Genomic DNA, 14,666 nt, shown 5'->3' with positions numbered 1-14,666 from the left:
CACGGCTCCCGACCAATCAGGATGCCGGCTCCATGCTCCCTCGTCACAAGTGACGAGAGAGCATGGAGCCGGCTTCCCAGGCTAATCAGGAAGCCAGGCAGTGTGCAATGACTCGCTACCCGGCTTCCTGATACCAGAAGTATCAGGCTAGGCATTGGAGCATTTGGTCGAGTACTCGCCCAAATACTCGGCATCGATACTAGTATCTGTAGATCCCTACTTTTTATAATGCGTGCCCATACTGGAGAAATTTTCCTCCGTCACTTTCTGTCCCTAGGACACCAGTGGTGGTAAAGCTAGCTAAAGTGAGTTTACAGTCTGTATCTACTTGGCCAGTAAAAGGCATCATATAGCTTTAATGGTGTTCGACCCGATGGTCCCAGTGCCACTTCTGCCTCCATCTTTGCTGGACTGACAGCCAGGAATATTCAGTCCAACAATGAACAGAATCAGAGAAATCTGACATTTATTCACTGGGAAAGGTCATTCGAGGTATAAACACTCTCCCAGCTCACCTTATCCACGAGATCTTTCTCAGACACTTCAATGGAGTCCTGCTGAGCGCCATAGCGGTTCCTCTGGTACGTCACTTGTTCTGCCACCAGCTGTTTCAGTATGAAGAGCAGCAACTCATTGTTGTCCCTTCTGAATGCCAGATATCGAGCAAAGGTCTGATCAGGAAGGGAGATATAAAAAAAAGTCAATACCAGCTTTAAAATAAAACAAAATTTTCACTTCAACAATTAAGCATTAGGTTACATGTCACGGCACTAACTAATGAAATAAGCAGCCAGTGTAAATGTAATTGCCCATTTCTCCCACTGCGATCTCTTCTCCCCATCTCCAGAAAACAAGCATTCTACCAGTTCAGCAGTGTGGAAGGGTTGTAACCGATCGAGTTTTCAATGACTTGGTCTGCGCTGGTGACTCACCTTTTTGCCCTGGTCTCCTCTGTTTGAGTTATGAGAACCCATACAGTAGTTAGAAGCCAATGCTTCATTTGGGACACCTGATCCAGTGACAACTGTCTAAGGACTTTAACTCACCGTTGGAGAGATTTCTCTACACTTCCTGTTGTGTCTGCAGGACAGGAAGCCTCTATGATGACAGTGTATTTTTGACAGGGGTTTAAACCATCCCCTCTATGCAAGTAAAAAAGAAAAAAAGGTTTTGGCTCTAGCAGGCAACTCCAATACTGATGCTGCCAGTACCAACCAAAACCAAGTTACATTTTTAATGCACATATAGCAGCAATACTAAACTACAGTGTTTTAAAAAGCCTTAAACAAGACCAGACAGGATACCATCTAGCTTCTAGAACCAACAAACAAGGATTGAAAAGGCTGAAACTCAGGTTATAGGCCAAGTCAAAAGGAACAGCCTTAGGGCCGGTTCACTCCATAAAGAGTGTGTTCCAGAGCATTCGGCCTCTGAAACGCAACCCGGCTGGGTCACTTTGTTTTGGGGCGGGAGGCGGTGCATTGAAGTCAATGGCACCGCAGTCACACCCCGCGACCCCAATGCGATCGCCGGCACATTACTGCATGCGTTCCGGTGACGGCGTGGGTCATTGACCCCAAAACAAAGTGAGCCGGCCAGGATGCGTGCCAGAGGCTGAACGCTCCTGAACGCATTGTTTATGTTGTGAACCAGCCCTTATGTGGTTCATCTTCCTTTGGCAGGGCATGCTGCAGATGAGGAGCAGCCAAACATCAGTCTTGCAGCTGAGGGGTTCTTTGCTCTAATGGGATGTGAAACTACACATCCCTTTAGGCATTGCAAGAGTGGTAGCCACAGGCATGACTTCCAGAAGCAGATGCACCATGGGATTTGTAGCTTTACCACATTGGAGAGCCAAAGTAGTTAACTGTAGACCCTCTAAAATGTATTGTTCTACAAGGACTTTATGGTCTCACCTTGCGCATGCTCCTCATGACACTGAACTTCTGCGTGTCGATGAAGCTTTCCAGCATGACCCTGATGGCCATATTGACATCGTCTTCTACAACATATTCCCGCAGGTGCATGCGTGCGTGTGCTTCCGCCATGCGAATCATAGATTCAATGTGTCGCACAGTGATGGGAATACTGCCGGTGGCCTGTTGGAAGAGAAGGATTATGAACAGGAGTAGTTAAACAACGTCAAGTGAATTTGGCAAACAGAGGCTGAAAAATGCTCATTTAACTTTAATAATGGAACAGGGCTGAATCTAGAAGGAACAGAAAAACACAAGAGCATCACATGTGCTTCTATTAAAGAGAGCGAAAGCTCCATCTAGTGGATGCCATAGAACAGCTCAATGACACGCCAACAGTAGGCAGCATCATTAACTGCAAGCAGACCAGTAAACATAATCTCAGGTCTACATAATAATGGAATAGAGCACCATCTAGTGGCAGTAAAGCAATATACAGAACAGCATTGCATAAAAGGATTACATATTGGCTTTAAACACTTTTTTCTACTTGGATTAAAAGATTTTTGGATAAGTAAATATGAAATTCATATTATAGAAACTTTATTCAGATTGCAGGTGGAGATCTAGGCTCAGAGACCGATCATGTACAAGGCAACCTAGACAGATGTGTAGGGACTGGTGTATGCTCAGGGGGCCCAACCAGACTGATGGCACAATAGTTGGGTACCTGCCTGTCGCTTCTCAAAGGATGAACTTGAAAGCAGTCTGTCTGATGGAGCAATGCAAATGGGATGGCTTCGCTGTGTCTACAAAGCTGTCCAAACTCCAGTCCTTGAGGGATGAATGTATCTTAAACCTGTTTTTAACCTTAGCGGTTAGACTAGTTTTTTTGCATGCTGGCTGGTGAGTGTGCTGGGAAACTTTTTGCTCTTTTACTGTTTAAAGCCCTTCCCTGTGCACCTTGCTTTAAAGCAGGTTATGAGTTGATGAATGTGTTTGCCATTTGTTTTGCTTGAGGGATGAATGCCGGCCAGGATTTAGCAGAATACAGGCAGTCCCTGGGTTACATACATCCGACTTACATACGACCCCTACTTACAAACGGAGGCTATTACTGTACAGCGGGGGTAGTTGTCATGCTACCGCGCTCGTGCTGATGAGTGCCCGCCTTTTTGGGTCTGGTTTGTAGTACTGCAAGTACATTACAGGAACTTGGCTGTTAGACGTGCAGACGAGGGGTGCCCACCTCTTCTTCCGGGTCACTGAGGTTTTTACTGCTGTCTGTATCCTCATTAGAAAGATTTAATCTCACTTCCTGTCCTTGAGACAATAGGAAGTGAGATGAAATCTAACCCTAGGAATAGAAATTCACTCCTGTAAGAGTGGTCATGGGATAAAGGCATCTCCACTGAAGCTTTATCACCAATTCTTGTTTCCACGACAGCCCAAAATTTTCAAAATCCAATTGTCACAGGGACAGGAAGTGAGTTGAAATCTTCTGAACAGGGGCAAAAACAAACATTACATGGGGGTTAACCCTTCCCTATGCTATCCAAATCTAAAAACATTTTTTTCGGCTGGAGATACACTTAAAATGTTTTACCTGTTCCAACTTTCAACGTAAGAACAAACCAACAGTCCCTATCTTGTTCATAACCCGGAGACTGCCTGTAAATATTTTGCCAATATTCTTTCTAAACTGCACAAATCTGGAAAGTATGTCAGTGTCATGCCCCTCAAGGACTGCGTTGATCAGCCTTGGCTTATTGCAGTACTTGCCAATTGAGGTGATGGAGGCAAAGCTGCTACCTTGCCTAGGACAGCATTCTCCTTTAATCCATCATGGTTTTATTTGTTTTTTTACTACACTATTCACATGAATGATTTTTAGCTCTGCTGAAAGAAGCCCATTCAGAGAACTCCAATGGGTCAGTGACACATCAGAATCTGAGGTTTCAAATCAGACAAACTGAGCTTCAAAGCAATCAGCATCTGCTGTGCTGTCTTCCCTTTAGTGTTCTGGGAACATGGTCATGGTATTGCAATACAGATTTCATATAGATAGCAGAAAAACGCATGTACAAAAATAAAATTGATTTGTAACATTATAGGCTCACATTAAAGCAGAATGCAATGGTATGTCCCACACTGTCCTCACACCCTATACACTGTGTATAGAAAGTGATGACTTAAGGATCCTTAGACCACTGGAGGGGGGAGAGAGGCTCCAGGGACCGGTCTAAGAGCAAGCCGAGGCTAGGGCGAGTATTCATAGCATATTTAGCATTGGGGAAAAAACAAGCACTTAACCCTTGCAGTGGGGTTACCCCATGTACTGCAAGGGTTAAGAACACTTTTGCCCAGAGTTCTGCTTTAAGCCACTTTATCCAGTTTACCGTCTAACAGGCCACTGACCATAGACTCCTTCCTGAGGTCGCTGTACATCCTGGCCACCTTGTCCTGGTCCATCTGGTTGAGCTTAGGACGGATTTTCTCCTTGGCGTACATAATTAATTTCTTTAGCATTTCTTGCGGAATTGGCTCCACCCCAAACGTATTGGGAAGAACAATTTCTTCTCCATCTCCATTAGCCAGGTCTTTGTTGCTTGGGTGATGTTTAATATGGCTGCCAACCACAAATCGGGCCAACATTTCATCCTAAAATACACATCACAAATGGACAGAGTTTAGGACGTGATCCCTGAATACAGCCAGCAGCTTTCCCGTCTTTGCAACATATTTAAAGCTATGTTTTCCCCTCAAATGAGAGGAAGTCTTGCCAAAGTAAGTAAATCCCACACCATTGACCTTTTGTAGAATACTAAGGGTCTCCCCCATTAGAATATATCCCATTTAATTCGGCGAAGTCTAATATATTGGACATGACGGCAGCCATTTATAAAACCCATGAGGCCAGGGAATCTTCTACTGACAGTTGCTAAACGTGGGACCAGATGGCACGCTTTATCCAATTCTGTGCCAACATGACACAGATCTGCAACCCAGCTGAAGTTTTAACAGGTTAATGAGCCTTACCAGCAAGGTCTAAGTTGTGGAGAGTTTTAATAGCATATGAAAGGGTAGATACCTGCACTGGATCCACCGTGTCCCTCACCACACACAGAATGTCAAATCGAGACACAATGGGCTCTGTCAAATCAACGTTCTCCGAGAAAGTCAGCGATGGGTCATAACGACCGCCTGGAATAATAAAATGTTTTTACTGAGTATCATTTCTTCTAGGTGCAATTTAAATAGCTGCTAGTAAGAAAAAACATTTGTGCATTACCGATTGGGTTAGAAGCAGCAATGATGGTGCAGCGTGCCTGGAGAGAAGTGACGATACCAGCCTTCGAGATGGAGATACTCTGCTGCTCCATAGCTTCATGGATACTGGTCCTGTCCTGATCATTCATCTACAAGAAGAACATGCCAAGTGAATATACAGGAAAGGATAAGAACTTGAAGACAAAAAAGGAAAATAAGTTTGGTAACTGCTACACAGGCCATCTTGGGGTCTTTTGTTAATTATTGTCACCACTTACCCTCAGCTATAACTTGCCCCACATGCAGGGAACCATCACCTATACACGGTATTGAGCCTTTGGCTCAGAACTGGTCTATAGGGCACACACGGACATCATGTTGTGAAAGTTCATTAACATTGAAGGGGTGTAGAAGAGAACGGGTTCACTAACCTTGTCAAACTCATCGATTAAGCAGACGCCTCTGTCTGCCAGGACCAGAGCACCGGCCTCCAGACTCCATTCTTTAGTGACGGGGTGACGCTGGACGTAGGCCGTCAGACCCACAGCAGAAGCTCCTTGTCCAGTGGTGAAGACGGCTCTGCTGGATACTTTCTCCACATACTTCAAAAACTGGGATTTGGCTGTTCCCGGGTCACCACACAACAAAACGTTGATGTCCCCTCGGACTTTGTGCTTGCCACCTGCAAGAAAAGCACACGGTGCATGACTGAATAAAGATGCATTTAAAAAAAAACACTTGCATTGAGGTTTCAAGTGCATTAATGGTATCTGGTAAAATTATTCAGCTCACTATTCCCATTGGGCCCCAAAAGCTGCCATTAGGAGCTAAAGGCTTCCGTTGGGTCCCACAGTGTTATAAAACTGGAATAAGCAGTGCGCAATTCTCACCATGTTTGCGCTCTAAACCTTCTAGCTACTAAACACAATGAAGTAAAGCAAGAGAACTCCCGGTACACTCACCTGGGTTCTTTGCTTCTCCTCCAAACAATGCCAGAGCCAGGCCTCTCTTGATGTCCTCATGCCCATAGATAGATGGAGCAATGCTGGCGAAGATCTGCATGGGGAACATTGTCTTATTACAAATTGCGATGATCCAAAATGCAGTAAAATCAAGACTTCAATGAATCAAGCACTCACCCTTTCACCAATTCGTTCGTCTTTGGAAAGTGCTACAATGGCTTTAACATCTTCATCCGTCAGCTCTCCTACTGCGACTTTGTCATCTTTCTTCGTGATGTGGTTGGCGAGGATAACGGTAGCAAAAACAGGGAATCCGCTGGCTGTATTGAGGGACCCGTCGTAGTTGTTGTGATAGATTCCAGTCAGCTCCTATCAAAACAGCATAATTGTGTTTTACTTAAAAGTGAACGTGCAAGCTTCCTAAAATACATGGCCACGACGGTGACACCAGCACACCGGTCTTAAAGCCTTTATGCAAGCAATGTTTTTGTGTTCATTACTGCTGGGAAGAGTTCTAATCTGTCAAGTCTTCTACCCTGGCTGTACCCATTGAGGAGATCCCCCTCACTTCCTGTCCCAGTGACATGCTGTTGCACCCCTTTCACACAAGGTGTCACTAGAACAGGAAGTGAGGAGAATCACAAAAAACAGGACAGGGGTTCTTTAACATCTTCATTATGTTTTAGAAATGATTGCTGATTAAGTCAACAGTAATTTGACATTACACTTACTGCACTGTAGTATATCCGGTATGTAAACACCGTGCAGTCGACTCTGCTGTGAAGCACATCAGAATCTCTAAAATGTGTATATTTATATTAAATAGGAACCATTAGAATGGCTACATTAACCCTTTTGCTGCCAAGGACGTACGTCGTACGGAGCTACAATTGTATTGCCAATTTCTTTTGTAGCCCTGATGTAGAGAAGTTTGTTCAGATACCTAAGAGTTGTTGCTTCAGATTTCTTTTCTCCACACAATAAAAATGGATTTTGCACTTGAGATTTGTTCAAACTTTTCTTGCCCTAGCAAACTTTCAATGTTTTATCACTTATGGGGCAGCACAGTCGCTTAGTGGTTAGCACTTCTGACTCTGGCTGGGGGTTCCTGGTTCAAATTCTGGTCAGGACACTGTCTGCATGGAGTATGCATGCTCTCCCTGTACTCGCATGGGTTTACTTTGGGTACACCGGTTACCCCCAAGCTCAAAAGACATGCTGGAAGGTTAATTGGCTCCTCTCTAAATTGGCCCCGTGTTCATTTGAGATCAGGATCTGATTGTAAGCTCCTTGAGGGCAGGGACTATAATGCGCTGCATACATTCTCAGCGCTAAAGAAATACCTGGAAATAAACGGTGTCTGATTTTAAAGCCAACACACACCAAGATCTGCAAAGGTCACCCACAGAGTTTGTGCCAGTCTGAGCCCTTTACAAATGAATCCCATTTAGACTGTTCACAGAGTGGTTCGGCCGCACGGATACGCCGACATGAACAATTCAATACATTGCTATGGGACCGTTCATGCAACCATGCTAGCCGAACCGCCCCCGCACTATTTTTGCCCCGCTGATCAGTGCGGTTACCATTTAGCTTTCAATTGGAACCGCGATCAGCGCGGTTTTGGGCATTTTTAATTGCGTTTCAGTGCTGAAACGCAATTAAAAACTCCCAAAACCTCCCTTTGAGATCAGAGCGGTAACCGTGGTGATGTGCATGGGCTTCAAGACTTCTTCTTGGATTGCCACCATAGATGTCCCCCCGACCACCTCTTAATTAGTAGATAGTCGCCACTTACTATATCATCTCCGGGTTTGCAGCTGTCCACCAAGTCCGCCAGAAGAATGGCATCTTTGGAGCGAGGCAGACGCCCAGCAGCCACTTTGCCAGGGCTTTCTTGAATCGTTATACGCTGGTAGTTCTGATACACGGTCTGCAAAATGTACAAAAGATTAACACTGGCCCCCCTCTTGAAATTTTGTTCAAATTACTCTAATGCAAAAAAATACATTAAAAAAAAAGCCATTAAAATCAATCAAGCCAAGACAGCATTTAAGATATGCTAAAGTTGTCAGGCAACCACTCTCACATGTGCCTAGGCCATCTTAGCATGCCTAGAGCTATTGCAAGTTGATCATCTCTGTCAAAGACAGCAGAAAAGATTGTAGAGCCAAACAATTTAAAGGAACAAAAAATTATGAAACCAACCTCCTCCATGTTTATTTCGAATGGTCCAAGGGACTGACACTCTGGACAGGATCCCGGCTTCACCTCCTGGTTCTGAGACTGGAAGAACGGCCCCAGGATAAAGTTACACTTGTTACAGTTGTATTTCACCATGCTGAGCTGCGGCAAGACGCCAGTACAGCTGGTCACCACTCCGCTGGTCCTGATCAGCTGGTTTAGATGCAACTGCCTGGTAAAGGAGCAAAACCAAAAAGGGTCATTTCTGAAACCTTAAAAAAGTAACTCTACAAAAACGCAGCTTCAAACAAAACACCCCACTGTACAACCATCCCCTATGAGAACAACCCCACCCTCCCAGCATGCAACCCATAAACATTCCGTTCCAGATTCCATTTAAAAGACAAAACTACTAAAAAGCAAGGTCAGTCTTTTGTACAGTTTTTGTCACATCGTAATTTTTACTTCCAATATCTCACCTGAGAGACCTCAGTTCTTCTACCAGAGGGAGATGGGAAATGCGGACGTGAATCTCATGGGCGATGCGGTCATACTTTGGGTACATGACCAAAACCACCTCCTTGGCGGCTTCATCAAAGATCTTCAACATTTCAGCAGGGGCTTCGGGGAGGAAGTAGGCCAAAACATGCTCACGGGCAGCCAGGTCTTCATAGTTAACCGCCAGGCTCTCTTTGTTGTCTAGAACAGGAAACACGTCACCAATAAAACTTACATGGAAGCTGTGTGAACAGTGAACGAGCCATCCAGATTTTTACATGCGGCACAGTTGCAAAGTCCCTGTAGCTCACCTATTCGGACATTAAAAGGAGAACTATGGGGTTAGGGCTTTTCCCCATAGTTCTCTTAAGGGTAACGGGAGGATACAAACTAGCGTCCTCCCGTCACCCTAAGCTCAGTATACCGCAAGCTGCAGCTCATGGTATACTGAGACGCCGCAGCTGAAACAGATGTCGACAATTATGTATGGATCCGCCCAGCTGCGTGAGTGACAGCTGGCTCTGCCTATCTAGAGGCAGAGTCAGGTGTACCCGCCCCCTCCCCTGTCCGCTCCACCAGTCAGCGCTGGAGGATCAGAGCGGGGAGAGGGGAATCCAGTCCCTCCCGTCACGGCTCTCTGCCGTGACAGGATCGAGAAGTGAGCGAGCGCTGGTATGTGTTCGCTCACTTCCCAATCTGCTGAGCCGATGTGACAGTTTCATTGTCACAGGTCGGCTAGAACTACGAGGATGAGTGAAAAGCACTCACCTCATAGTTCTCCTTTAAGCTTTGCTATAGACCAAACTCTAGCAATGGCAACTGGCACAAACGTACCTAGCAGCTGACAGCAATCTCAAGGCAAAAGCAATCTGCTACTCAGGGAAGCTTTATTCTGCAGTACATATGGGTGCTTACACTTAACATGGTGGCTACAATCACATTGTTCTTGAGTCCAGGGATTACTGAAGATAAATATATAAGCCCTGATGGAGTCTGAAGCTCAGAACGCATTGGCTTTTACAATATTGGGCATATAAGACCTGTCTGGACTAACACCATCGGTATGACACCCTTGCTGCTTTCTAGATACCTTTATTTCCATGGAGAAACCCCCCGCCCCCCTCCACTTGCTTGGGGTCCCACCAAAGAGCTTAATAAGTCAGTCCCATACAGCACTGAACATAATAGAAGACCATGTGCCTTCTATGCAAATACTCCAAATTCATCAGTACAGGACCTCAATAAAGCTTGATACATTCTTCCACATTCTTTCGACCAAGTCAGCCACTTTTATGAGGATAGGAAGCATTCAAATTACAAGCTATACCTTTGCACATGTCACTGATCTTCTCTTTGAAGACATTGTGACCATGCTCATCGACGTGAGTTCTCAGGAAGTTCTTGAAGCGGTGGTAGATCTCCAGGCGTGTGGCGGCCATGGACACCCACTCTCTTACACTGTAGCCCTTCATGTCCTCCAGATTCTCAATGCTTTCAATCATTTCTTCGTCCTCATCGGCAGCCCCCTCTGCGGCGCGCTCAGCCAGCCGCCTCTTCCGCGCAGGGCGGTCATCCTCCTCGTCGTCACTGTCTGAAGAGGAAATGAACGGATTCAATATACGAGTCAGCAGGTCGCTCTTCATTCTTAACATGAATATCAGTTTTGATTAATCTTACTTGCTTTGTCATCAGTGACCTGACCAAGTTGACTTCCGATCCGCCCTCCTCAACTCGTACCGCCCTCCTCAACTCGTACCGCCCTCCTCAACTCGTACCGCCCTCCTCAACTCGTACCGCCCTCCTCAACTCGTACCGCCCTCCTCAACTCTTATTGCACTTCTACCCTCTCTGTCCTGCCTATGGCTGCCAAATATACAAAGAGTTCAAATGTAATCTTTAAGGGTCTGCTTTATGCATGTTCCACCCGACCTGTGGTAACTGACGTAATTATCTTAGCCTAGGTAACGCCAAAGAACTGGGAGCACAAGCATGGCTTTTTAAAGATTAAAATGTTCAGATAAGAAAAAAACTATACTGCTGTAGATTATGGAATTTGGGGGAATTTCCTGCAGACTTGTGAATTTAACGAAATGTGCACTTAACACAACCCATGGAAGCTCCTCTTTGCCTCTTCCCTTGCACAAAAGCTTTAAAACATTCAGGAGACACAAGTCTGGGGAATGGTCACGTGCTGTGCAGATGAAGATTGAAGACCAAGAGCCCAGTTTTTTTCTTTTTAGAGTAAAGGTGGCCATACACTGTACAACCATTGCAAGACCTTAGTCTTGCGATGGTTGTAAAGTGATTAAAAAAAACGTACGATCTGCCCATCTTGGACGGGCAGATCGTACTCTCGATCATCGCAAGCCCTGAGGGGCGGGCTTACGATGACTGCAATGAGGGGCGGGCTTAAGATCACTGCAAACGGGCTGTGTGCGCGTGCGCACACCAGCCCGTTCGGCAGTTGTCGAACCAGCAGGCCACTAACTCGCCGAGAATCGTACGATTCCCGGCGGGTTTTCTAGCCACGCCTTCCATACACTGCACGATTCTCGTACGATCGCGGGATTGCCCGCAATTCTCGTACGAGAATCGTGCAGTGTATGGGCACCTTAAGAAACATGGAATCTAGCACTCATATGGCTTGAGAGCCACCATGTTCATGCTGGGTCAGAGGTCAGCTAGAAGACGTTTACAGCACCTCCATTGGAGAAGAGCAGGAATGGTCCTCTGCTCAGGAGAACCAGTGATGGCAATCCCAAGCTTGACAATGGATTCTAAACACAAATGCTGAGCATTTCCTATTCATCCTCTGTGCATAGAGGGATAAACTTACCATAGAGGAGCCCTCTGCGCATGCGGCCCATATCTCTCCCCGTCTCTCGATCTCGCATTCTCATAGCCTGCTCTGCAGCATCCCTCTGGCTGGCCGTCAGTTCCTCAGCATCTTCATCGTCCAAACCCTCCGCTTCATAAACATCCAGCTCAGAGATGGGGCGGTAATCCCTGAAATATGTACAAGAGGAACGTTTGAGAAAACAAGGAAAAAAAAAAAAGGGGGACGGTGGTCAAAACCTAGCTACAGAAATGTGGCAGTGTGACCTCATCTGCATGAGCTTTGTGCCTCATCTGTCCACATCACAAGGTCTTCATTAGGGATGCACCGAGACCGTTTCTTCGGTATCGAGTAAAAAAGTAGCGATATTTATTTTTTCCGTACTCGCCAGTAGCAGTGCCGTGTGCCCCCATTATCAGGAAGTCGGGCAGCAGATCATGACTTGTCGTCTGTGTTCTAGTGAAAGAACACTGGCTTCAGAGGCTGCCTGACCAATCAGGAAGCCGGGCAGCAAGTCATGAGGTGCCATCCGGCTTCCTGATTGATCAGGGAGCCAGGCTGCTTAGCAACACGTGAAGCCGGCTTCCTAGCCCATCAGGAAGCCGGGCAGCACATCATGATCTGCCAGGATTCCTAGGCAGCCCGGCTTCCTGACCAATCAGGAAGCCGTGTCATTACATGCCGCCCGGCACATCATGATCCACCTCCCAGCTTCCTGATTGCCTAGGAAGCCGGCTTTACTTGTTCCAATGCAGCCTGGCTTCCTGACCAATCAGGAAGACGGGAGGTGGGTCATTACATGCTACCCGGCTTCCTGATTGGTTAGGAAGCAAAGCTGCTCAGCAATACATGAAGCTGGCTAGTCAATCAGGAAGCAGGGAGGCGGGTCATAACCCATCACCCGGCTTCCTGATTGGAAAGGAAGCCGGCTCCATGCTTCCTCGACACTGCCGGTCAGAGGGAGATCTCCCACTGACCGGAAGTTCGGGTATAGGAGGTAAGTATCGGAGCATTTGGGCGAGTACGAGTACCAAATACTCGGTATCGGTGCATTCCTAGTCTTCATGACTTAGGTCAACATGCACCAGAGTTCTCAGTCAGATTAATACAAGTCAAGCTCCAGACCTCTCCATTCCATCACCGATGAGCTCTTCTCCATCTTCCTCCTCTTCCACTGGAAGCACCTCATCCTCTAGGACATTTTCAGACTCGTCCTCAAAGGGAGGGAGGTCCCGGCCAGGGCTGGACGTGAGCGCATCTCCGCGCCTCGATCCCGAACGGGGACTGGTGGCGATAACAAACGACTCTGAAGAATCCTGTAATAGCGAAAACAAAGTCAGCAAAAAGGGAAGCCTACATCCAATTAGGGGTTAAACATGTCAAGGGGGCCTTAAGGGCTTGTTCACACCAGCAGCACATGGATCTGCTGTATTTTTCCCGAAGACGTTTTGCTGGCGGAAATTGAAGTTTTTGCATTGAGGAAGCTAGCCGGATGACAAGCGAAACGTCGTCAAGAAAAATACAGAGAGTCCAGTTGCCTTGGTTTATGTTCTACAGATATACCGTGACCTGGATGACTGAGAACCTTCACAGACATATTTGCCCAAAGCAATGCGCCATGTGCCCTACAGCCTCAGGTAACACAAATGCACTGCAATGGCGTAAGCTGGAAAAAGGTTGAATCGTCGCATTTTTTTGCTGCAGCGTATTCAGGTTCAGCTCATAGAACTATATCAGATTATAAGGGAACCCCAAGCGCTGCAATGCATTTTAAACGGTGGTGCATGCTGCAAAACAAGCCGATTTAACTTCAAACGAACATTTCGGAAACAAAGCGCCTTGTTACAAAGCAACAAAGTCCAAATCCCATTCGCACTGCCACGGTCTCGAAACCACAAGGTATATGTGGTGCCCAGGTGAACACACGGATGGCGCCGTGCAAAACACTTAGGCCCCATTCACACTGAGCGATTTATCGAGCGAATTTTGCAGCGATATCGCGCATATTTCCACACGATATCGCTCTATGTAGCTTCTCCAATCCATTTCAATGTAGCTGTTCACATCTTGTCGCTCAATATTGCTACATATCAATACTTTAAAAAACCCTTCAAGCGTGTGCCGGTGAATTACTTTTATTTATTGTTACAAAGTAACTGTTGCTGTATTTTAGAGCAAGACGATGGATCAGCTCTCAGCCGTTCAAATGCGTAGGAAGACAATAGGAATCCCGGGACTGAGCATGTACCCTCCCCCTGTGGTGGCGATAGCAAATGGCTGTCCAGCAGGTCATCAGGCATACGGAAGCAGACAAGGCAATGGTACAGACAGTCTATAAACACTACAGACCGATATAAAAAGGAGTAAAACCAAACCCTGTGACACGATGTGCCCTCTGACCTCATCACGGGTGGGATCATGCCAAAACAAGGGTCACTTTATTTACAATATTTGCAGACAGGTTAAAAAAGGAGCTCTCGTGCTCCCCCATTTTTTTCTCCCAATCCCCTCTTACCTTGCTCACTGGGTTATCCTTCAAATACAGCGCTGCTGCAATCCGCTGCTCACCTGGTCCCATGCCACCACCTTCCTCTAACATTTGAAGGGCCAACGGTCTCTACATGGTCCAGTTGGCCCCCAAAGAAGCACACCCACTGCGATTTACCAGAGGGGCCCACGGCAAGAACCAGGAAGCAAAGGCAGCCCCCCTGATGATGAGCATCTCCACAAGTGCTGTAGATTGCCCTTAAGCCTTCTAGGATGAATGAGCTACACAACCCAATAGGTTGTCACTCACCCAGGCAAGAAATGTGTGGGAGCAATTAAAAATATTGCAGTTGGGATGGAGAATTACAGAAAGTGGGTGACAATCCTCTCTAACAATGGGTTACTTACACCTCAAATCACGTTCCCAGGTCTGGTTGCCTCTGGCTCCCCCTGACTGCCACAATCACAGCTGTGAACATATGACAATATAACTAAACACATGGAGGGGGGGGG

The 14,666-nt window shown here is 46.4% G+C and overlaps 1 protein-coding gene across 1 annotated transcript in view; it reads right to left on the bottom strand.

The window, feature by feature from the left end:
- MCM2 (minichromosome maintenance complex component 2) overlaps nt 1–14,666 on the bottom strand; it is a 16,220-nt gene that overhangs the window by 781 nt on the left and 773 nt on the right. The window contains exons 2-15 of the mRNA XM_018553952.1: nt 12,792–12,982; nt 11,667–11,836; nt 10,158–10,421; nt 8,812–9,031; nt 8,357–8,564; nt 7,947–8,081; nt 6,326–6,517; nt 6,149–6,242; nt 5,618–5,868; nt 5,209–5,335; nt 5,008–5,120; nt 4,335–4,577; nt 1,917–2,099; nt 516–671 (exon numbers count right to left, since the gene is read on the bottom strand). Of these exons, the coding sequence (XP_018409454.1) occupies nt 516–671; nt 1,917–2,099; nt 4,335–4,577; nt 5,008–5,120; nt 5,209–5,335; nt 5,618–5,868; nt 6,149–6,242; nt 6,326–6,517; nt 7,947–8,081; nt 8,357–8,564; nt 8,812–9,031; nt 10,158–10,421; nt 11,667–11,836; nt 12,792–12,982 (2,547 nt within the window). The remainder of the gene's footprint in view (nt 1–515; nt 672–1,916; nt 2,100–4,334; nt 4,578–5,007; nt 5,121–5,208; nt 5,336–5,617; nt 5,869–6,148; nt 6,243–6,325; nt 6,518–7,946; nt 8,082–8,356; nt 8,565–8,811; nt 9,032–10,157; nt 10,422–11,666; nt 11,837–12,791; nt 12,983–14,666) is intronic.

Source organism: Nanorana parkeri, unplaced genomic scaffold, assembly GCF_000935625.1.
Source record: "Nanorana parkeri isolate BGI_ZX_2015 unplaced genomic scaffold, ASM93562v1 scaffold135, whole genome shotgun sequence".
Classification (NCBI taxonomy): domain Eukaryota; kingdom Metazoa; phylum Chordata; class Amphibia; order Anura; family Dicroglossidae; genus Nanorana; species Nanorana parkeri.
Note: the sequence above shows the minus strand (reverse complement) of the source record. Positions and strands in the feature narration are given on the sequence as shown.